Here is a 25,214-nt window from a genome sequence, read left to right as displayed (position 1 = left end):
TACTATTACACTGGCAATACTAAAGTGCCTATAAGAACATCCAATAGTCAAAGGTTAATGAAATACAAATGGTATAGCGGGAAATAGTCCTATAATAACTACAACCTAAAACTTCTTACCTGAGAATATTGAACACTCATGTTAAAAGGAACCACCAGCTTTCATATTGTAATGACCTGACTAGATCATAAATGAACAATTGTCCAGACAGAGGCTTGAGTTTGCGAATTGACGGTTTATTAAACCAACTTTACACAGGCTACTGTTTGGGCCGTAGCACACGCCAAATAGATGACAGATAACCCACAAGCCAATCGTGACCTTCTCTTGTGAAGCCCAGACGTAAGAGAGAGAGAACAAAGGCTGAACCTGGTCTTAACTTCCAATGCTCCACCCCCCTGCCCAACCCCCCTCCACGCCACTCCGCCAACCACCAGGATGCCCGGCATCAGAACATTCCAGGCATTCCCGTGATTGGCAGATAGCAGGTTGATTGACAGGTCGGACCCCGCGAACACCGGGTACTGGTCAGTACAACACAACCACCTCCTAGCCTAACACATAACACACAGCTGTCTGTGCGGGTCGCTACAATATGTTCTCATGTTCTGAGCAAGGAACTTAAATGTTAGCTTTCTTACATAGCACATATTGCACTTTTACAACACTTATTATTTAAACCAAATTGAACATGTTTCATTATTTACTTGAGGCTAAATTGATTTTATTGATGTATTATATTAAGTTAAAATAAGTGTTAATTCAGTATTGTTGTAATTGTCATTATTACAAATAAAAAATTAAAAAAATGGGCTGATTAATTAGTATCAGCTTTTTTGGTCCTCCAATAATCAGTATCGGTATCGCCGTTGAAAATTAATCGGTTGACCTCTAGTTGCTACCATGCTGTGAAGCTTTCTTGGGTCTCTCTTTATGTAGTGTTGTGGTGTCTCTCTTGTCGTTGTGTGTGTTTTGTCCTAAATTTTTATTTTTAATCTGAGCCCCCATCCCCACAAGAGGCCTTTTGCCTTTTGGTAGGCCCTCATTGTCAATAAGAATGTGTTCTTAAGGACTCTCTCTACTGGAATCAGAGTTTTCAGAAGCAATTTTTTTTATTTTTTTTACAAGTGGCCTGCTTAGGCAAAGTGGTTATTAAAAGCACCACAAAATGTCCATATTATGGGACCAGAGGCCGTCAAAACCTGCTGGGGCAATGACAGGGTCGATGATTTGACTATCTTCCAGAAGGCAGCTGGATTTACACCATTCACAGATATTTTAAGAAGTATGTACATTCAGCTTTTCTAATCAGGGATAGACATCTATTTCTCAAGCGTCTGAAAGACTGCCAGTCAGACGAAGAATCAGTCAGCCCAAGCTGAATTTCTCTCCTGAAGTTTCTTTGATAGTTAATGTGTGAACCAGGAATTAGCTTTATCCTTTAACTTTAGGTTCTTGAACGGTGAATACTTGTCTGCAATACAGTTTAGCAAAGAAGTAAAACAATTTAGAGCCTGATCCGAGTCAGAAATCTGTGTTTCATAATTTTCCTTCAATTCGCAAGAGGCTGAATGTACAGTTGAAGTCAGAAGTGTACATACACCTTAGCCAAATGTTTTAATTTAAACTAAATTTTTCACAATTCTTGACATTTAATCCAAGTAAAAATTCCGTCTTAGGTCAGTTAGGATCAACACTTTATTTTAAGAATGTGAAATGCCAGAATAATAGTAGAGAATGATATATTTAAGCTTTTATTTCTTTCATCACATTCCCAGTGGGTCAGAAATGTACATACACTCAATTAGTATTTGGTAGTATTGCCTTTAAATTGTTTATCTTGGGTCAAATGTTTTGGGTAGCCTTACACAGGTTTCCCACAATAAGATGGGTGAATTTTGGCCCATTCCTCCTGACAGAGCTGGTGTAACTGAGTCAGGTTTGTAGGCCTCCTTGCTCACACACGCTTTTTCAGTTCTGCCCACAAATTTTCTATAGGATTGAGGTCAGGGTTTTGTGATGGTCACTTCAATACCTTGACTTTGTTGTCCTTAAGCCATTTTGCCACAACTTTGGAAGTATGCTTGGGGTCATTGTCCATTTGGAAGACCCACTTGCGACCAAGCTTTAACTTCCTGACTGATGAATTGAGATGTTGCTTGAATATATCCACATAATTTCTCCTCATGATGCCATCTATTTTGTGAAGTGCACCAGTCCCTCCTGCAGCAAAGCACCCCCTACAATGTGATGCTGTCACCCCCGTGCTTCATGGTTGGGATGGTGTTCTTCGGCTTGCAAGCCTCCTCCTTTTATTATGAACATAACGATGGACAAACAGTTCTATTTTTGTTTCATCAGACCAGGGGACATTTCTCCAAAAAGTATGATCTTTGTCCCCATGTGCAGTTGCAAACCGTCGTCTGGATTTTTCATGGCGGTTTTGAAGCAGTGGCTTCTTCCTTGCTGAGCGGCCTTTCAGGTTATGTCGATATAAGACTAGTTTTACTGTGAATATAGATATTTTTGTATCACGGCTGGATGTGATACAGCCTGGATTCAAACCAGGGACTGTAGTGACGTCACTTGCACTGAGATGCCGTGTCTTAGACCTCTGCTTTCATGTGTGTGTTTCCTCCAGCATCTTCACAAGATCCTTTGCTGATTGATTTGCACTTTTCGCACCAAAGTATGTTCATGTCTAGGAGTCAGAACGTGTCTCCTTCCGGAGCGGTAAATTTGTTGCGGCCTTTTAAGCAGTCTAGTACAGTTAACCTCTTGAAGCTAGGGGGCACTATTTTCATGTTTGGAAAAATAACGTCCCAAAGTCAACTGCCTATTTCTCAGGACCAGATGCTAGAATATGCACATAATTGACAGCTTAGGATAGAAAACTCTAAAGTTTCCAAAACTGTCAAAAATATTGTCTGTGAGTATAACAGAACTGATATTGCAGGCGAAACCCTGAGGAAAATCCAATCAGGAAGTGCCACTTATTTTGAAACCCTTCTGTTCCGTTGCATGCCTGTCCTCCATTTAAAGGGATATCAACGAGATTCCCTTTTCTCTGGCTTGACTAAGGTGTCAGTCTTTAGACAGTTTCAGGCTTTTATTTTGAAAAATGAGCGTGAAAGATCACATTGCGTAAGTGGAGAGGTGGGGGCTCTCAGAGTGAGTTTTTGCGCTACAGAGTAAAGCCGCCATTGTTCCTCGCACTGCTATTGAAAAACCTACACACTCGGTTGATATATTATCGAATATATATTTTAATGACATATTTCTGTGGACATTATGAAGACTATTTGGAATTTCTGTCTGCGTTGTCGTGACCGCTCTTTCCTGTGGATTTCTGAACATAACGCAACAAACAAAAGAAGGTATTTTGGGTATAAAAATAATCTTTATGGAACAAAATGAACATTTGTTGTGTAACTGGGAGTCTCGTGAGTAAAAACATCCGAAGATCAAAGGTAAACGATTCATTTGATTGCTTTTCTGATTTGTGACCAAGCTTCCAGATGCTAAGTGTACATAATGCTATGCTAGGCTATCGATAAACTTACACAAACGCTTGGATTGCTTTTGCTGTAAAGCATAATTTCAAAATCTGAGACGACAGGTGGATTAACAAAAGGCTAAACTGTGTTTTGCAATATTGCACTTGTGATTTCATGAATATGAATATTTTTTAGTAATATTATTTGACTGTTGCGCTATGCTATTCAGCGGTTGCTGACAAAAATGATCCCTCGACAGGGATGGGTAGCGTCAAGAAGTTAAATAATTAACACACACATGAACGCAGCGGTCTAAGACACGGCATCTCAGTGCAAGAGGTGTCACTACAGTCCCTGGTTCGAATCCAGGCTGTATCACATCCAGCCGTGATTGGGAGTCCCGTAGGGCGGCGCAAAATTGGCCCAGCGTCGTCCGGGTTTGGCCGGGGTAGGCTGTCATTGTAAATAAGAATTTGTTCTGAACAGTCTTGCCTAGCTAAATAAAAGTTACACACACACCACACTGACAAAAAAGTAATTTTGTTGGCATTTATGTATGTCCCCATTACCAGTAAAACATATAATCAAAACCTATTTCTTTCACTTACTGTGCTGTTTCGTTGTTCATTTGTTCAGTCGTTTCATTCTCAACCAGGATTGCTATGAAACGCCGTTTTGGGCCTTTGCTATGAAACGCCGTTTTGGGCCTTTGCTATGAAACGCCGTTTTGGGCCTTTGCTATGAAACGCCGTTTTGGGCCTTTGCTATGAAACGCCGTTTTGGGCCTTTGCTATGAAACGCCGTTTTGGGCCTTTGCTATGAAACGCCGTTTTGGGCCTTTGCTATGAAACGCCGTTTTGGGCCTTTGCTATGAAACGCCGTTTTGGGCCTTTGCTATGAAACGCCGTTTTGGGCCTTTGCTATGAAACGCCGTTTTGGGCCTTTGCTATGAAACGCCGTTTTGGGCCTTTGCTATGAAACGCCGTTTTGGGCCTTTGCTATGAAACGCCGTTTTGGGCCTTTGCTATGAAACGCCGTTTTGGGCCTTTGCTATGAAACGCCGTTTTGGGCCTTTGCTATGAAACGCCGTTTTGGGCCTTTGCTATGAAACGCCGTTTTGGGCCTTTGCTATGAAACGCCGTTTTGGGCCTTTGCTATGAAACGCCGTTTGGGCCTTTTGGGCCTTTGCTATGAAACGCCGTTTTGGGCCTTTGCTATGAAACAGTTTCAGTAGCTACAGTTAGCTAGCCACAATAAGGATTAGCCACAATAGTGGACTTCAAAATAAAAGTATGTAGTAGTAATTTTTAAGGCAAACTGCAAATTCCACTATTGTACCAAGTCCAGTCGAGCCTCACTAGCCAGATGAAGCTAGCACGACTGCTTATAATGTTAGCTTTGGGCAACAGGGTTAAGTAGCTGGCTAGCTATTTATTTTCATGAACTGAAGTTCAATTTCAACAGGCGAACAGCAAGTGGTAACCGAGCTAATACTTACACGCAAGGATTCCTAAATCATTTCCAAGAATAATGAAAATTACTGCAGCTTCCACGCTTTGGTCTCTGGGAGACATTTAGGTGACACATTGTATCACTTTAAATGCTTATCCTCATAGCAAATAACAAAATAAGTTTTGAATGCAACACATGTATACAAATGCATCCCAAGTCATCATAAGCATTTTGCTAAGAAGCCTGGAGAATTAAAAGAAAATAGACATTAATTAGGGGAACGTAAATGTTCACATCAAATTTGATTCCAAATCTGTCCTAGAGTCTGTCCTAGAGTCCTGTCCTCTGAGGCCCCCATGTCCCCAAAAGAAAAAACAAACCCAGCCCGCAAAGTTGTAATTCCTTCAGCTATACTAAACCTATGTTTAGTTTTACCCACATTTTAAATTAGGAAGAGGGAGATCAAAAAAGGAAATGTCTACATCAGAAGACTTCCACATCCTTTCAAGCAGTAACCGGAGTATGAGGCTAAAAACCAACAAAAAAAAAGTACCAATGTTGCTAATTACATAATAACGCATCAAAAGACTGAGTGCCGTCTGTCTAAAAAAACTGTAGTGCAGAACTTATTTAGCCACAGGTCATACAAGGGTCTGCTAGCTGTGCCAGGTATGTAATAAACATAACGTACCACTTACATTACAGTACAGCAGACAACTGGGCCAACATCATAAACACACTGTAAATGATGCTCACTGGGTCACACCAGTTTAGCAGCACAGCTTTCCCTGGATAGCAGAGATTAACCATGAGAAATGCAGATGCAGCATTTCTGGAAACTGCTTCAATTGCACTGTTGTTTTCCAGTCAAACAAAGATGAGGACATCTTGCAAAGCTCTATCCCGGATGCAATTTCCTTAGGGAAAAAGTACACTAAAGCCATAATCTGCAGCCCAATAGATTTTCTTCTGCTCTAAATATTTATGAAATCCATAACAGAGGGAGAGGGCAATGAACTCAACATCAAGCAGTCCATGGAAAGTGTGTTCCTTCAACATCAGTATTCCTGTAAATACTGCAAAACAAGGCATATGCTTTCTACACAATACTAAAGTATATGGGGTGTTCTGGATTGCCATTCCACCCAAATTTTCCAATATGTAGACTTGTTCTCAATCCAATGCTCACTATACTGGACTGTGCCAATTCTTCAAGGATTACTTCTCCACACAATAAGAGCAACATACTGTAAGACATACCTTCTGCTTCTGGTATTCTCACTATACTACAGTAGCATCCAAGTCTGGGGTCTGGTCTGAACGACTTCCACTATGGCCTGCTGGTGAAATCATCAGCCTAGATTTATACGGATACCAGTAAGTGCAGACAGACAGCAGCTGTAAAAGTCAGTCACTCTCTTTCTCTGCTCTGGACCCCCCAAAGACAACCGAAACCCCAGAGCCATGATCTAGTGTATGCCTTACTGTGTGTAGACTAGTACGCTTTTCATAATTGAGATGTGATTGCTACAGGCAATGCCATATGTCTCCCAGTCTCAGCAAAGAAAACTGTACAAAACAATGATCAGAGGAACAGCTGATGACCCGAGTTTTGACGCCAATGTGTCCCTATGGGTATTGTCTGTCTACCACCACAACGATGCATGTTTGTGTAGAAAGTGTGGCAAGTATAGTATCTACAGCCTTACGATGAACATTTAATTGTTTATTTCAAGCACTTCCTAATACAGAGCATATGCACAATGTCCCCAAACAATGCCTCCGTTCTACTAAATAACAGCTGAAACTGCTTAAGCAGTCTCAAATAGACTTGAGCCGTTTACATGACAGAAACCCTAACCAACATAAGGGACTGGAAACCACAGAGAAATCATGGCTAAACAAAGACCATATGGTAAGTTTCAGACAGACTTCCACTCTCAGATACTACAGCACAACAGTGTTCTTTTTTCATACAAAATTATACATTTTCCCATATATCACCTCATGGTATTAAACATCGAAAAAATGTGTTTGAATGCACAACCGCATTTAGTCAAATTAACTTTAGAACCTATTTAGACTAACAATCGCAGATAATAAACACGTGGAGTATTAACATTATGCAAACACACTCTACTGTATACAGTATTGCCATGGCATCAACAGTTGCTATATAAACAACTGCTATATATTATAATTTCAACATTTCCTTTTGCCTTAAGTCCCAGAGTCTCAGTTGTTCCCTCCCCATCACCACAGAGCTGACTCTGAGCTTGGCTAGATGGCCTTCACTTATTGTGAAGGTTCTGAGTAGGCAAAGGCAGAGTACAGACAAGGGACTGTTGTTGGAGGAGCGCTGAGTCAGAGAGAGAGCAGGGAGCCAAACATAAAGTCACAGACATAACGTGGCATATGCATCTATGTATATGCTATGGGTTGAAGAGTAAGAACAACATGTTTTCCCTCATATGTGATCTTGGTGAAGATGTTGGTTTTCTGAACCATTGCAGTTGGTGGAGTGAGGTTCATTGTGCAGGAGTTTCCTTACATTTACGTCCCAGAGCAGAGGCCTAATTGTCACTTTTGAAGCATATTAGAAAAAATTGCCAGAGTACTACACTTCCTTTAACAAAAATAGCCTCTTCTATAAATAAACATTTCTGAAAAGACTGAATGCCTGTTCAGAAAATGGGGTTGAGGAAAAACACCTCTCCCTCACAGACACACATTCATACATGTAACATGGTTACTGTAAGGCATGTGAATATCTTTTTCTTCTTCTTCTTACCCTGAATCTATGCAGTAGGAGGAGCAACTGACAAAATACCAGCTAAATCAGATGACTGAGGAATGTTATGAGAACAACAAATGAACACAAGGTTGCCAAATCTTTACAGATAGCAGTATGACCTTGTCATTTATCTCATGCCAAGCTTTTCACCTGAACTCTTTCAGTTCACTTGCCATGGATCCAGTAACACAATATGCTCCAAGTTAACATTAACTTGAGGCCTTCCTTGACTTCTCTGCTCCCCACTGCTTACATTTCTCTCTTCCTCTGCTCTAGTAACTGATCATTGGCATGTACCATTACCTCGTTCCTGGCGATACAGTAACCGACACCAGCCTAAGCCCAGGGAGGCAAGGAACATTTGATTTATTTACACATTTTTTTCATCATCGTGTTCAAACAGAGACAGAATTAGTGCCACACTAAACATCTCCAACATCCGGAGTCATTCTATACCATGCTGAAGGTTAGAGTCAGCTCAACCTACAATTACTGAGTCAAGCCATCTGTTGTTGACCAGAAGTTCTCCTACTGTCTCTCTGCTTCTGTAAACAACAGATAAAGAAATCGCATGGTCCTATTTTTAATAGACTTAATGCAGTGTTTGGGCTGTCTCTGGGACCCCCCTAAGACAAGCCTCGAGGATCCATCCCCCCACACCCCTTCAGGCAGCCCAGATTAATGCCCTACTACACTGGTTTACTGTCATTGTCCCCCATTAAGAGGCCTTTCAGTGAGATGACAGCGATAAGAGACAGTCTGCTCTGAGATCATTCTAAGCCATTCAGACAGCTGTGTTTGGTGAGTCGAGGATGCATAATCCACCACACACATGAATTAGGCACAGGCTGGAGAGGGTTGTGGAGGGGGCCATGTGTTTTTACAAGCCTTACTTAATCCCTCTGAGCAGCCAATGCAGGGCAGCTGGGAGCAGTGTAATGTTTAAACTGTATGGTAGTAAGCTAAAGAGTCTGTCTGGGAAGGAGAAGGGTAATGCAAGAACACTCTGGGACATTTCCACTAAGGATTTACCAAGGTGTTTAAGTGACTTCTGTTTCCATCTACATGGACCGACACCAGTGTCTCACTGGCCAAGATGTCAACCTGCTCTGACTTGGAGCCAAGGCAAGGCCCTGGGTACTTTTCATCTGTCATTTACATAACAATGGCTAACTATGAACTTTAACACCTCCTCACAAAGCAACAGTCTTGAGTGATGCAGAAGTTGTTGATACTGCTCACCACAAGTCTTTAGGAAACACAATAACACTAGAGCTCAGATTAACATAAAACACTGGCGATACCCTGATGTGGGGGTAAGTCTAGATGGAAAAGCACGATTCTCATATTAATTAATGGAACGACATTGACTACACTCCCAAGATTTATATTTCACTAATATTTCAAATGAGGAATATTGTGAAATGTGTAGGTGTGTGGTGCATGATAACTTAGCCAGACCAGAAGGGAGCGAGCTGCTGTAAATCACAGAGACCTCAGGAATAGGGCTCCACAAGGACTCTAATATCATAGTACTTCAAAAGGCTTGAACTCCTCCCTGTCCCATTGATGCACCCAGCCAGTCTCATTCCTTTTGCTGTGAACCACTAACAGATTCTATGACTGGTCACCTGCAGTTTGACCAGGTTTCAAGTTCTCTCCTGATTGGCTCTGTAGTCAAGATGCAGCTGTGGATTTCTGATTGGTGCCTAGGATGGAGCAGACTGGATATAACCTGGTTTCTGGGAATGTGCTTGGCCATTAACCACAGACGGACTTACTGAGACAGAAAAACAGGGCCAAAAAGGCTTAGGCTAAAATTCTAACAATGTATTCACAGACACAAAAAAATGCATGAGCTCTTCTCCTTTAGAATGACCTTGTATAGCTAGGAACTGTAAGACACCTGCTACTGTTTGTTGTTTTTTCTTTACCAGTGAAACTTCTTTTTAGACATGGCTTGCTTCCTGATATAACAGTTTCCTTCATGCAACATTGTGTTTAATACTAAACTGGGAGAGTACATTTACACCACCTGGCCCTGTCAATACATGTCTACAATAAATGATCCAGTTCCAATTGGGGTGTTGAAGGCGCGTGCACTTCGTAACAGCCTCAGGTCAATGCAACACAGTCTAACCTGTATGAAACAGTTGCAACAGGGTCTAGCCTAACCAGTAAGATAAAGTTGCAGCAAAATAGGCTAACCTGTAACAAACTGGAGGTGTCAGGTGAGGACATGCCTTTAGGGGATTACTGTCTGGTCTGTCTCCTATTTCAAAACAAAAAGATGCACTTGGGCCGTGAGAAACAGGGGGGCGGGGAGGAGGTGCATAGGGAAGGGTAGCTGGGACTAGGATGTACTCTATGAACTTTAAAAAGACACAGCTGGAAGCGCTGAGCAAGACTTTTTAATTACTGTAGACACTCTACTTAATTCCTGATCATTCTTGATCAAGTATGTTTGTTTATTCCATGTGTAACTCTGTGTTGTTTTGTGTCGCCCTGCTTTGCTTTATCTTGGCCAGATCACAGTTATAAATTAGAACTTGTTCTCAACTAGCCTACCTGGTTAAATAAAGGTGAAATAAATATGTATTTATTTTTTAATTGTCAGCTCATTAACTTGAATCCCTATTGCAGGTAAATCGTTGTAGACTAAAGGCATCCTGAAATACATTTAGCATTGATTTGACACTAACATTGTGGTAGTCCTTGGATAAAATAACTATTATATTACAAGGGCTATTTGGCAAATGGCTGACTTCATACAACTATTTATACTGGCATTCCTTGTTTTTGTGAAAAGAATGAATGTCTGGCTCTGGAATGAATTCCACTGCAAGGTCAAGCTGACACATAGCCCTAAAATAGAAGAATCAGGATATTTTGTTTCTATTGCTCTTGATGAGCTCTTTATAAAAAGCACAGTATGTGGTATTGCTGAAAGCAAAATGAATGGTCTGTGGAGCTAGATGATCCACAGTAACCCCACTACTACAGTATATGAGGAGGGTTTTCTCAGTCAATAGACATAATGACACATGGGTATGGTATTGACTAAGGCTGTCCATCTATAGGCCACATAGAATATGTATGGGCCAATAGCTCAACTTGAAAACCTCTCATGAGACACTTCTCAAAACTAGTAAATTCATATGATGGGGTGAATTCTATGCAAAACCAGAATTCAACCAAAACATAATAAATATGTTAGTAAAAAGGCAGGTCTTCAACTGCTTCAGATATTTTTTTCATGAGTGAACACTTTGGAAAGTGTGTTTAAATGTATTCAGTCCAAGACTCTTCCACAACCGGCAATGGCATGTTTCGCCAGGGAGAATGAGAGTTGACTATCGGATCACAGTTTAGATAATTTTCTATCTACTAACACTAAGGGGACCAGTGGAAACAGTAAACTGTAGCCAATCTTGTGGACAGAATATGATTTTTTTTAATAGCAAAGCATGTGTGAGAAGTGGTTATGTGGGTGTTAACTATCAAAGAGGATGGTTACAGAGATACGGACGGACTGTTCCTAAGCAACCCAAATGTGAAAAAACACCCACGGGTTGCAACTCCCACTGTTAAAATACGTTAGTCAGCCATAAGCAATGGTTATGTTTTACAACAGCATCAGATACAATACCCTGTTATTTGTGGAAATAATATTTTCATATAGTCTCTCACTTTTATAATTACAAGCTAATAAAGGTTTCTAGGTTTATAATCTACGTATATCTTATCTTCCGTATGTCATATGGGCACATTAATAGTACTAAACACAGAGTACTTTCCTATAGACAATCACACCCCAAAACTGCCTTGGGCCTCTTGAAAACTCAAAGTATTCCAGTGACTCAGAAGGAATCTTCAACTCCTACATATTTCAGTGAATGTATTCTGCCTTAAAAATCCATCTGTCAAAAACATTGGAACAGTTCTAAAATGTACATTGATTTATGAAATGTAATGTGTTCAAAAAAACAAAAACAAAAAAAAAAACTCTTTTGGTTTATCCCCAGCTTAGGTACGTCGTACTCATCCAAGATGACGGATGTACCCAATTTAAAGTGTTTTAAATCGCCCCCTTCATAGCCACACTTCCTCTCTGGCACTGATGCCGTCTGATTACAGTCACTGTCTTCATTTTTTATTTAAACTTTATTTAAGTAGGAAACTATTTAACTGTGACTACTGATGAGTCACACTCAGTGGAAGTTAGTCACTCCCTGTAGGATCTTTAGGAAACACAGCCTGGAAAAGTCACTCCCAAATGATTCAGTCACAACTATGGAGAAACTACCATGGAGGCTGTTACTGAAATAACTTTATGGCAGAGGGCTTCATCGCTATGACAGTCACAGAGCCATACGGATCGATGAATGAATGAAAACATTGTCAGTCAAGAACATACCACCACAACCGCAAAACCCCATTGAAAAGTAATGCATGTTCTTACATCGCTCTTCCTAAACTTTGCTTTAAAACTCTTCATCTTAGGTCTGGTCCATACAGTTTCCCACGTGTCCAGGTGAGCCTCTGAAACAAACAAAAATATTAAAAGTATAAGATGTGTAACTCATAAGTCGTCTCTAAAGTGCAACAGGGAGAAGCAACATGTGCAAATGTAACACTTTTCTCTGATTTCATGGTAACGTATTTGAGAGTTGGCCCTTATTATTATGCATGTGTAACTGTAATTTTAACCATTTGCAATATAAACGTGTCTTGCACTCATCCGCGCAATAGCCTTCCCAGCACTAATGAATAAAAACAAATTATGGGACAGAACGTATAGGCTGATACAAAGTATCCATCGCGAGTCCCATGGCACGGTTTGAAGTTATTTTGAGGTGGTCACAGTAACGTTAGCCTGTAGCAATAGATTGCTGTATATAATTGCTACAATTAGTGCACAACGTTCAACGGCAACATATTTTATTTGTACTCCGATACATTTGTATCATTCAACCACGCTTGCTCTTTAGCGAAAGATAGGAACAGCTAGCAAGCTAACAATTCAGTCTAGCATCAACTTTGTAAATAATGTTGAACACGCTGCACACTTACCCTTTAAAAGTTGGGACTCACAGTAATATTCTGTTCGACAGCCTACAGATTTGACTAAATTCTCAGTCGGTAGAAATATATTAAAATAGAATCGACAAAAAGAAAAGGAATAGCTAGTGTGAACAAATAGCCCGCCTAGATAGGCTATGCTGGCTAGGTTCAGGCTGAATACATTAAAAGTTGGACTATTCAAGTGCCTATGGCTTTGCTCGGAAGCTAGCTCACTGAGTGTTACTCCAGTTGAAATGGTGACGTCATTCCTCACCCCGTGACCAAATATTTCTGCATATTCCCAATCATGAATAAACCTTTTGTAGGCTAAATGTGCAATTGAATTATAGTCTTGTGTTTATTGTAATATTTGACAACAATTACAACAGGTAAACACTTTACAACACCAACGTGACTGATCACACTTCTCTAATAGGTAGACAGCAATAGCATATACGCAAAAGCACACTACATGTCTCCTAAAGGCTGCTCCCCATAGGTATGCGCAAAAATAGCAACACTACTGTATAAGCTACAAATAGACAGTGTTCTGCCCTTCTGTCTATTTTTCATATTTTCTCACTGTTAACATTAATTGTTTTACCTATGAGATGGTTTATGTCTGCTTTAATGCTTTGTCTATCCAATGTGAACATCTGTGATATCATCAGGCTCTTGCTCTCTTAGCTCAGCAGAATGGTTTACTATACAAACATTTAGACCCCAAACATCAGCGCAATCTAGCCTCACCAGATATATAGGCTATTTCATGGTAGACCTACAGCATTTGAATCATGCATGAAGCCATGTTACAAAGACATCTGGCTGGATTAATGAAGCAACAAAAGTTGCCTGTCGTAGCCTACATCTGTCCATCTAATCCACATTGCCATAAAGGCTGTCACCAGCCTGGTTAGATTTTTGTTCTACAGTCAAGGCCCCCAGACATAAGCGACTTAAGCGGTCGCTGATTAGAGCCCCTGGCCACTAGGAGGCCCCAGACCAATTTGAAAATAAATATATTTAATAATATATATACAGTGGGGAGAACAAGCATTTGATAACCTGCAAAATCGGCAGTGTTTACTACTTACAAAGCATGTAGAGGTCTATCATTTTTATCATAGGTAAGTACACTTCAACTGTGGGAGACGGAGTCTAAAACAAAAATCCAGAAAATCACATTGTATGATTTCTAAGTAATTAATTTGCATTTTATTGCATGACATAAGTATTTGATCACCTACCAACCAGTAAGAATTCCGGCTCTCACAGACTTGTTCATTTTTTCTTTAAGAAGCCCCCTGTTCTCCACTCATTACCTGCGCAGACCAGCTGGCCGGTGTGTTTACGGACATATTCAATCAATCCCTATACCAGTCTGCTGTTCCCACATGCTTCAAGAGGGCCCCCATTGTTCCTGTTCCCAAGAAAGCTAAGGTAACTGAGCTAAACGACTACCGCCCCGTAGCACTCACTTCCGTCATCATGAAGTGCTTTGAGAGACTAGTCAAGGACCATATCACCTCCACCCTACCTGACACCCTAGGCCCACTCCAATTTGCTTACCACCCAAATAGGTCCACAGACGATGCAATCTCAACCACACTGCACACTGCCCTAACCAATCTGGACAAGAGGAATACCTATGTGAGAATGCTGTTCATCGACTACAGCTCGGCATTCAACACCATAGTGCCCTCCAAGCTCGTCATCAAGCTTGAGACCCTGGGTCTCGACCCCACCCTGTGCAACTGGGTACTGGACTTCCTGACGGGCCGCCCCCAGGTGGTGAGGGTAGGCAACAACATCTCCACCCCGCTGATCCTCAACACTGGGGCCCCACAAGGGTGCGTTCTGAGCCCTCTCCTGTACTCCCTGTTCACCCACGACTGCGTGGTCACGCACGCCTCCAACTCAAACATCAAGTTTGCGGACGACACAACCGTGGTAGGCTTGATTACCAACAACGACGAGACGGCCTACAGGGAGGAGGTGAGGGCCCTCGGAGTGTGGTGTCAGGAAAATAACCTCACACTCAACGTCAACAAAACTAAGGAGATGATTGTGGACTTCAGGAAACAGCAGAGGGAACACCCCCCTATCCACATCGATGGAACAGTAGTGGAGAGGGTAGTAAGTTTTAAGTTCCTCGGCATACACATCACAGACAAACTGAATTGGTCCACTCACACAGACAGCATCGTGAAGAAGGCGCAGCAGCGCTTCTTCAACCTCAGGAGGCTGAAGAAATTTAGCTTGTCACCAAAAGCACTCACAAACTTCTACAGATGCACAATCGAGAGCATCCTGGCGGGCTGTATCACCGCCTGGTACGGCAACTGCTCCGCCAACAACCGTAAGGCTCTCCAGAGGGTAGTGAGGTCTGCACAACGCATCACCGGGGGCAAATTACCTGCCCTCCAGGACACCTACACCACCCGATGTTACAGGAAGGCCATAAAGATCATCAAGGACAACAACCACCCGAGCCACTGCCTGTTCACCCCGCTATCATCCAGAAGGCGAGGTCAGTACAGGTGCATCAAAGCCGGGACAGAGAGACTGAAATACAGCTTCTATCTCAAGGCCATCAGACTGTTAAACAGCCACCACTAACATTGAGTGGCTGCTGCCAACACACTGACTCAACTCCAGCCACTTTAATAATGGGAATTGATGGGAAATGATGTAAAATATATCACTAGCCACTTTAAACAATGCTACCTAATATAATGTTTACATACCCTACATTATTCATCTCATATGTATACGTATATACTGTACTCTATACTGTACTCTATATCATCTATATCATCTACTGCATCCTTATGTAATACATAATACAATTATTAGAAAATGGAAGAAGTTCAAGATGACGGTCAGACCCTCGGTCTGGGGCTCCATGCAAGATCTCACCTCGTGGGGCATCAATGATCATGAGGAAGGTGAGGGATCAGCCCAGAACTACACGGCAGGACCTGGTCAATGACCTGAAGAGAGCTGGGACCACAGTCTCAAAGAAAACCATTAGTAACACACTACGCCGTCATGGATTAAAATCCTGCATCACAGGCAAGGTCCCCCTGCTCAAGCCAGCGCATGTCCAGGCCCGTCTGAAGTTCGCCAGTGACCATCTGGATGATCCAGAGGAGGAATGGGAGAAGGTCATATGGTCTGATGAGACAAAAATAGCTTTTTGGTCTAAACTACACTCGCCGTGTTTGGAGGAAGAAGGATGAGTACAACCAAGAACACCATCCAAACCGTGAAGCATGGAGGTGGAAACATCATTCTTTGGGGATGCTTTTCTGCAAAGGGGACAGGATGACTGCACTGTATTGAGGGGAGGATGGATGGGGCCATGTATCGCGAGATCTTGGCCAACAACCTCCTTCCCTCAGTAAGAGCATTGATGGGTCGTGGCTGGATCTTCCAGCATGACAACGACCCGAAAACACACAGCCAGGGCAACTAAGGAGTGGCTCTGTAAGAACCATCTCAAGGTCCTGGAGTAGCCTAGCCAGTCTCCAGACCTGAACCCAATAGAACATCTTTGGAGGGAGCTGAAAGTCCGTATTGCCCAGCGACAGCCCTGAAACCTGAAGGATCTGGAGAAGGTCTGTATGGAGGAGTGGGCCAAAATCCCTGCTGCAGTGTGTGCAAACCTGGTCAAGAACTACAGGAAACATATGATCTCTCATTGCAAACAAAGGTTTCTGCACCAAATATTAAGTTCTGCTTTCTGATGTATCAAATACTTGTCGTGCAATAAAATGCAAATTAGTTACTTAAATCATACAATGTGTTTTTCTGGATGTTTGTTTTAGATTCCGTCTCACAGTTGAAGTGTACCTATGATAAAAAGTTAGACCTCTACATGCTTTGTAAGTAGGGAAACCTGCAAAATTGGCGCTGTATCAAATACTTGTTCTCCTCACTGTATATAGGAACTCAGTTAGCTCTCAACTTACTGTTAATAGTTACAACAGTAGAATAGTGCAAAGTCGGAATTTGGTTGTTCATCAGCAGTTTCTCTTGTTATGTCAGTCACTGACAGACACTCAGCTAACAATTTAAGATTGGTAAATTAGTCAAACCAGCTATCTAAACTTGTGGTAATTATGGACGAATACCAACTGGGAACGGAAGGCACGAAACCAGGCTGCCTAAGTATGGTTCTCAATCAGAGACAACGATTGACAGGTGCCTCTGATTGGGAACCATACCAGGCCAAACGCATAGAAATACAAACATAGAACAAAACAGCATACCCAGATCACACCCTGGCCAAACTAAAACTAGAAACATACAAAGCAATCTACGGTCAGGGCATGACACAGGGGACTTCCAATTGGTTCCGATTGATTTGTATCACTCTCACTCAGATATTATCAATATGGCATAAGTCCTGGCAAAATGAGTAGAATTGCATGAAATGTGTTGTAAAATTGCACAATGATCTCTCTGTCCCATGGCAATTGTGTAGAACTGCAGAAAGCTTGCTTTAAAACTGCAACACTTTCTCTACGTCCCATGGCAAAAGGTGTAAAATTGAAGGACATTTTCTTTAAAACATTTATTTTCTCTCCGTCATCAACAGGAGGGACACTAAAATGTTTTTTCCCGCAAGGTAGATCTCGCTCAGGGCCCGAAAAGGCTAGGGCCGGCCCTGCCTACAATACTGGGCTGGAACAAAAACATGCACACCCTATAGGTCTCAACGCAACGACCAGTACTGAAGAACAGCCTCTACCAGGCTGACCTCAACTTTGCCTCAGCATGTTGGATATTGAGCTAACTCTACCCTGGAGATTAAAGGAGCATCATTGCTCAAGTCGCATTCATGATGTAATAGCAGTGAAATATCATCCACTGAGAGTTTTATGGCAAGACTTTAGCAATTGACGAGGGGCATGAGCAAAAAATTGAATAGTATCGGTCTTCTCCTTTTTTTCCATTCTGTTTAACTGTTAACAGAGATGGGCAATTACTGCACCAAAACCCTCCTTCTATGTGGGCTTTGTAGTCAGGACTGCATAATACCCGGAGTGAGATTGCATCAATGTTGCACGCTCTGCAGGGATTACACTGTTGGTGCTGTTACACTATGGGAAGTGCTTTCTATAAATCTGTCCAGTAGATGGTGGTAATGCTCTAATTTCCTCTCTACTCATTCATCCTCACAATGGTGCTGAGATCGTGTAGGGGTGTGTGGGCTGTAAAGTGCAAGATGCTCTGCTCTCGAGATATATACACTCAGTGTACAGTTTATTAGGAACACCCATCTAATACCGGGTCAGACCCCCCATTGCCTCCAGAACAGCTACAGATACGCTGTGGCGTTCAAATGTTGCACAATTGGTATCAAGGGACCTAACGTGTGCCAAGAAAAAATTCCCCACATCATTACACCACCACCACCAGCCTGTACCGTTGACACCAGGCAGAATGGGGCCATGGACTCATGGCCCCATTATGCCAAATCCTGCCAAATCCTGACGCAACAGGAACTGGGATTTGTCGGACCAGGCATTGTTTTTCCACTCCTCAATTGTCCAGTGTTGGTGATCGCGTACCCACTGGAGCCGCTTCTTGTTTTAAGCTGATAGGACTGGATCCCGGTGTGGTTGTCTGCTGCAATAACCCATCCATGACAAAGACCAACGAGTTGTGTGTTCAGAGATGCCAGTCTGCACACCACTGTTGTACTGCGCTGCTATTTGCCTGTTTGTGGCTCACCTGTTAGCTTGCACGATACTTGCCACTCTCCTTTGACTTCTCTCATCAATGAGCTGTTTTCGCCCACAGGACAGCCTCTGACTGGATGTTTTGTTGTTTGTCGCACTATTCTCGGTAAAACCTAGACAGCCTTGTGTGTGAAAAGCCCAGGAGGCCTTCCATTTCTGAGATACTGAAACCGGCGCGCCTGGCACTGACGATCATATCACGCTCAAAGTCATTTCGGTCACCCGTTTTGCCCATTTTAACGTCCCATCTAACAGCAACTGAATGCCTCAATGCCTGTCTATCTGGCTATTAGATGGCCACTCTCTGGCCTCTCTTGGCCTAGAGAAGAGATTGCTTGGCTTGGTCATAGGGGGGAGACTATAAAGACACTCCTGACTTGTAAAATGACTAACCAACATCTAAAACTGACCCTTACCTTAACCTTAGCCTTAACCAAGCCACTAAACCTAACCGTAACTCTAAACCTAACCCTAATCCTAACTTTAATTTAATTTGAACCAATTCGGTAATAAAATGTTTGTTTGCAGGTCAGGAGTGTCCGTATAGCCTTTTTTTTTTATCTAGAGTAGAACCCACCTTTAGGCTTCTACTCTTGGATTTAATAAACTGTCAGCTCTTACATTGATTGAAGCCTTTTTCCAGAAGCCTTTTTGGCGAGTATTACTTTGACATGACACATCCACAGAAAAGGATCTCATGACAGCACAGCAATCATATTTCAACATTTTGTATGTTTATCTTGATATTTTCCCCCAATTTCCACAGGTCTTTTGGGAATAAGATTGGTACTGAAAGTCCTGCTGCAGTCCTACAGCAACAAGAATTCTGCTCCCATGAGTCTCTCCTCTCATTAATATTTTAGTCCTTTTCATCCATCCATAGTCTGATGTTGGTGTTGTAATATTTGGAAAATCAAGAATACCACTATATTAATTTTAGAAATAATGGTAGACCGAGAATAGTGTTATTGTCGGAGAAAATAAATCCTTCAAACTAGTTGCTTTTCTTGTTTTATGGATTTTGTAAATTATTAAGTGACAGGACCTGTTTTACTGCATGATGAAATATATTTTGCAAACAAAACAAAAGTTAAAAGTTATTATTGTGCTTGTCCTTGCTGTGGTCTTCACTGTGCTGTGGTCTTTATACTGTAGTTCATTCTTGCCCTGTGAATCTTCACATCTTTGCATAATGTCAATGTGCTATGGGCATCCAAAATCTGTGTGAACAAAGGCAGCAACTAGCATCTACTGCCCAGCCCAATGCTTAATGTTTACCTCACCTCATCCATGTAGCCTACCTAATGTAACCTGCCTAAGTTTCAAGTCAGCTTGAGAATGCATTGAAAAGCCCACTGAAAAGCCCCTCTCTATTTTTCATTGAAACATGCATCCTCTAGAAAGAAAAAGAAAACTGTCAGGAAAAAGTTGGCACCACTCTAGTTGCACATTTGATCTTTCATGCAAAGTAGCTAGACCTCGTGGCATCTGACTGGTTCAAAAGGTAATTAACCATGGAAAAATGCCCACACAGTATGTTACAAAAAAGTGGTAATCAATAGAGTTAGATCTGTCAGTACCCCCACACACCATACCTGGCAAGCATCTGCCTTTGTTGTCTTGACTTTGTTGTCTTGACTCTTGCCATTTGGGGCGGCAGGGTAGCCTAGTGGTTAGAGTGTTGGACCAGTAACCAGAAGGTTGCAAGTTCAAATCCCCTAGCTGACAAGGTACAGATCTGTTGTTCTGCCCCTGAACAGGCCGTCATTGAATGTTAATGTGTTTATTCTTAACTGACTTGCCTACTTTAATAAAGAAAAAATAAGAACAAAAATACCCCCCTACTGTTTAGTACCAGGTAATTATCTTGTGATGATGACATACAGACTTTTTCTTTTACCACATCCTATGTCTGAAATGGATATTGGTGTATCTTGCGCTACATGATGCAAGCGTCGTCATGGCATCTTCAATAAGCAAATACATTCAGACATCAACCTGAATAGAACTATTGATGCCGCATGTTCTACTAATGAGGCCCTAATGTGTCTACAGTTGCTGTGATTAATTCAACTTGATCAACATGATGTTTTCTGCCTATGTTTTGTCACTGTAGGTGCCCGGCATATAGTACTCCTCTATGTCCACCCACTGTGTGTCTTTGCTGCTCGTCAGAGTGAGCTCCAAGGAGGGCTGTCACTGATTTCTTAGACTCCCCAAAGAAACTGCAATTCAAGGCATAGTTTTTCTTGTTCACATTATGCAGTATACTTTCCTCTGAACTGGCCATTTCTAAATAGTATAATCACACACAATATAAATGAAAGCAAAAAAACTATTATATTTACAGTAGGGTGTATGTATGGTGTCCTTGCCTGAAATCTGTAAATATGATACTTTATTACCATGGTGTTAATACAGGCTATCAGTCAATTAACCTACCCCTTGCAGTATCACCGCCTGGTACGGCAACTGCACCTCCAGCAACTGCAGGGCTCTCCAGAGGGTGGTGTGGTCTGCACTGGGGGCACACTGCGTGCCCTCCAGGACACCTACAGCACCCAATGTCACAGGAAGGCCAAAAATATCATCAAGGACATCAACCATCCGAGCTACAGCCTGTTCACCCCGCTACGAGGTCAGTACAGGTGCATCTAAGCTGGGACCGAGAGACTGAAAAACAGCTTCTATCTCAAGGCCATCAGACTGTTATATAGCCATAACTAGCCGGCTACCACCCGTTTACTCAACCCTGCACCTTAGAGGCTGCTGCACAACATACATAGACATGGAATCACTGGTCCCTTTAATAATGGAACACCGGTCTCTTTAATAATGTTTACATACTGCTTTACTCATCTCATATGTATCTACTGTATTCTATTCTACTGTATGTTTGTCAATGCCACTCCGACATTGCTCGTCCTCATATTTATACATTACTTAATTCCATTCCATTCTTTTACTTTTATATTTGTGTGTATTGTTGTGAATTGTTTGATAGTACGGCACTGTTGGAGCTAGGAACACAAGCATTTCGCTACACCCGCAATAACATCTGTTAAATATGTGTATGTGACAAACACAATTTGATTTGATTTGATTTGAGCTGCTGTTAGAACCCACTGGTCTCAGAGTCCCTCCACAAAGGTGACTATATCGACCTGAAGGGACACCATCTTTATAGACCTCATTATAGACCTGAAGGGACACCATCCATGGCTTGGAGTGAGGGTTTACCTCATGTCCTCCCACGATGGTAACCTCAGAGCAGATACAGTACAGCACAGTGCTTTAGAGTAACACAACATGATAGCCACTGACAGATTGAAAGATGGACATAAAGGTAACTACTTGCTAATTTCCAAACAGAGGCAATCAAGAGGGTGGTTTGCACTAGTGTTCCCCAAAACATATGATTCTGCTGAATCTCTCCATCCTGTGGCCTGGTAGAGCAGCCCACTGAGTCCATGGAAGAAGGCACCTTGTATGTGTTCAGCACGAGGGGTGAGGGGGCTGAGATAAGACAGGGCTCTGTTTTTACTGTGGTTCTTTTTTTTCTCTTGTGGTTTTGATTTTCAAGTTTGGAAAATACAAACACATAGCCAATATGCTGTTCACACCACCTGCAGACGATGCCTTGGTTTTGACAACTTTGACTTGAAAGATGTTTTCTCAAGACTGTGTTTCTGGTCTCTTTTCGACTGTTACACTGCTTGCAAAAAGTGTGAACTAGCTGGAGAAACGTGTCATGTGTTTTAGCGCGTACAGTATTTACAGTGCCCTCCGTAATTACTGGGGCAGTGAAGCATTTTTTGTTATTTTAGCTCTGTACTCCAGCACTTTGTATTTTAAATTATACAATGATTATACGGTTAAACTGCAGACTGTCAGCTTTACTTTGAGAGTATTTCCATGCATATTGTGAGAACCATTTGAAATTACAGAACTTTTTTTTAATTTTATTTTATTTCACCTTTATTTAACCAGGTAGGCTAGTTGAGAACAAGTTCTCATTTGCAACTGCGACCTGGCCAAGATAAAGCATAGCAGTGTGAACAGACAACACAGAGTAAACAATTAGCAAGTCAATAACACAGTAGAAAAAATGGGCAGTCTATATACAATGTGTGCAAAAGGCATGAGGAGGTAGGCGAATAATACAATTTTTGCAGATTAACACTGGAGTGATAAATGATCAGATGGGCATGTACAGGTAGAGATATTGGTTGCAAAAGAGCAGAAAAGTAAATAAATAAAAACAGTATAAAAACAGTATGGGAATGAGGTAGGTGAAAAAGGGTGAGCTATTTACCTATAGACTATGTACAGCTGCAGCGATCGGTTAGCTGCTCGGATAGCTGATGTTTGAAGTTGGAGAGGGAGATAAAAGTCTCCAACTTCAGCGATTTTTGCAATTCGTTCCAGTCACAGGCAGCAGAGTACTGGAACGAGAGGCGGCCAAATGAGGTGTTGGCTTTAGGAATGATCAGTGAGATACACCTGATCTTTCTCTACATAGTCCCCCTATTTTCGGGGAGAAAAAGAATTATGGCAAATTCACTTGTGTTTTTTCAAGTATTCAAAAGTTTAGTATTTGGTCCCATATTCTTATATTCCCATAAATCAAGCTTGTGACTCTACAAACTTATTGGATGCATTCGCTGTTTGTTTTGGTTGGGTTTTTTTTCTGATTCTTTTGTGCCCTATAGAAATTAATGGATAAATAATGTATAGTGTCATTTTGGAGTCACTTTTATTGTAAATAAGAATGGAATATGTTTCTAAACAGTTATACATGAATGTGGATGCTGCCATGACTAGGGAAAGTCCTGAATGAATTGTGAATAATGATGAGTGAAAAAGTTACAGACGCACAAATATCATACACCCCCCAAAATGCTATCTTCCCCTGCTATTGCAATGATGAAAGGTTAGCGTGACTTGAAAGTATGATATTTGTGCGTCTGTAACTTTCTCAGTCTTAATTATTCACGATTTATTCAGGACTATCCGTAATCATGGTAGCATCCACATTAATGTAGAAGTGTTTAGAAACATTTAAAAGTGACCACGTGGACAGTCAGCGTCTTGACAAGTTGCTATCTATGTATTTGTATCTTTCTCACTCATCATAACTGTTTAGAAACATATTATATTCTTATTTACAATAAAAGTGACTCCAAAATGACACAATACATTATTTACCATTATAAACTGGGTGGTTCAAGGTTGCATCGTGCCTAAACATGTATTTTTACTACTCTAGTTACGTTACTAACCAGTTTATAATAGCAATAAGGCACCTCAGGGGGTTTGTGATATATGGACAATTGTCACACCCTGACCTTAGAGATCCTTTAAATTCTCTATTTGGTAGGTCAGGGTGTGACTAGGGTGGGAAATCTATGTTTATATTTCTTTGTTTTTGGCCTAGTATGGTTCCCAATCAGAGTCAGCTGTCTCTCGTTGTCTCTGATTGGGGATCATACTTAGGCAACCTTTTTCCCACATTTAGGTTGTGGGATCTTGTCTTTTTGTGTTGCATATGTTGCACTCCTAGCTTTACGTTCATTGAGTTGTTTATTGTTTTTTGGTGGAACATTTATAATTAAAGAAAATGTACGCCTACCACGCTGCACCTTGGTCTTCATTTAACGATGGACGTTACACCAATATACCACGGCTAAGAGCTGTGTCCATGCATTCTGCGTTGCATCGTTCGTAAGACCACCCCTTAGCCGTGGTATATTGGCCATATGCCACACCTCCTCGGAAATTATTGCCCTAATTATACCATGGCATTGTTGAATACTCCTTTCTGATTGCCGTTCTAGAGCATGTATTATTTCCCTATAACTTACAGTGTATTTGCATGGTAGAAGTCAATGGCTATAGTTCATTTTTACATGTTTTGTTTGAGCTGCTTTTAAAAGCAAAAGTCAAATTGAAAACAGTATCGGTATTGTTGAATTTGATTTTCATAATAGCAAACTAGGGCTGATGGTTTGGTAAGCCAAAGTAGCAAGTCTATGGTTACCACGGCAACCACTGTAGCCATCTAGTAAACTTGCTAGCTACTTCAGCAAATGAACACATTTGTAGTGGAAAATGTGTTAAATTATAGCCATGGTATAAAAGGGATAATCAACTCGGGGCTCTATGCGTTCTCTGGAAAATAATGCAACTCCGTGGAAGGTCAGTTACACACCTTCCACGTTTTTCATTATTTTCCATAAAACAAACACATAGCCCCTCTTTGATTATCCCTTACTTAGTTTCTATTGCGAACCAAATAATCTGCAGCACAACCAAAACAAACAGCAAAGGCATTCAACAAGTTTGTAGAGTCACAAGCTTGATTTAATCATTGAGTGCTAGGAATATGGGAAACAAATTCTAAAGTTATGAGTACTTTAATACACATAAGTGAATTTGTCCAAAACTTTTGATCTCCTAAAATGGGGGGACGATGTACAAAAAGTGTTGATATTTCTAAACGGTTCACCGGATATGGATGAAAATACCCACAAATTAAAGCTGACAGTCTACACTTTAACCTCTGAGTCATTGTTTGATTTAAAATCCAAACTTTTGGAGTATAGAGCCTAAAGAAGAAAACATTCTTCACCGTCCCAAAAATTACAGAGTGCAGTG

General features: G+C 41.4%; 1 protein-coding gene across 2 annotated transcripts in view; it reads right to left on the bottom strand.

Moving 5' to 3' along the window:
• The window catches only part of LOC118391446 (ankycorbin-like), a 64,622-nt gene extending 47,691 nt beyond the window's left edge, over positions 1-16,931 (bottom strand). The window contains exons 1-2 of one of the 2 annotated variants that reach the window (XM_052458165.1): positions 16,782-16,931; positions 12,206-12,285 (exon numbers count right to left, since the gene is read on the bottom strand). In XM_052458165.1, coding sequence (XP_052314125.1) covers positions 12,206-12,285; positions 16,782-16,833 — 132 coding nt within the window. In that variant the 5' untranslated portion in view covers positions 16,834-16,931. Of the gene's footprint in view, positions 1-12,205; positions 12,286-12,816; positions 13,060-16,781 lie in introns of those variants that run through there. The other variant, XM_052458166.1, reaches the window with a different exon arrangement.
• Between the last annotated feature and the right edge of the window lie 8,283 nt (positions 16,932-25,214).

Source organism: Oncorhynchus keta, chromosome 12 (genome assembly GCF_023373465.1).
Source record: "Oncorhynchus keta strain PuntledgeMale-10-30-2019 chromosome 12, Oket_V2, whole genome shotgun sequence".
NCBI lineage: Eukaryota > Metazoa > Chordata > Actinopteri > Salmoniformes > Salmonidae > Oncorhynchus > Oncorhynchus keta.
Note: the sequence above shows the minus strand (reverse complement) of the source record. Positions and strands in the feature narration are given on the sequence as shown.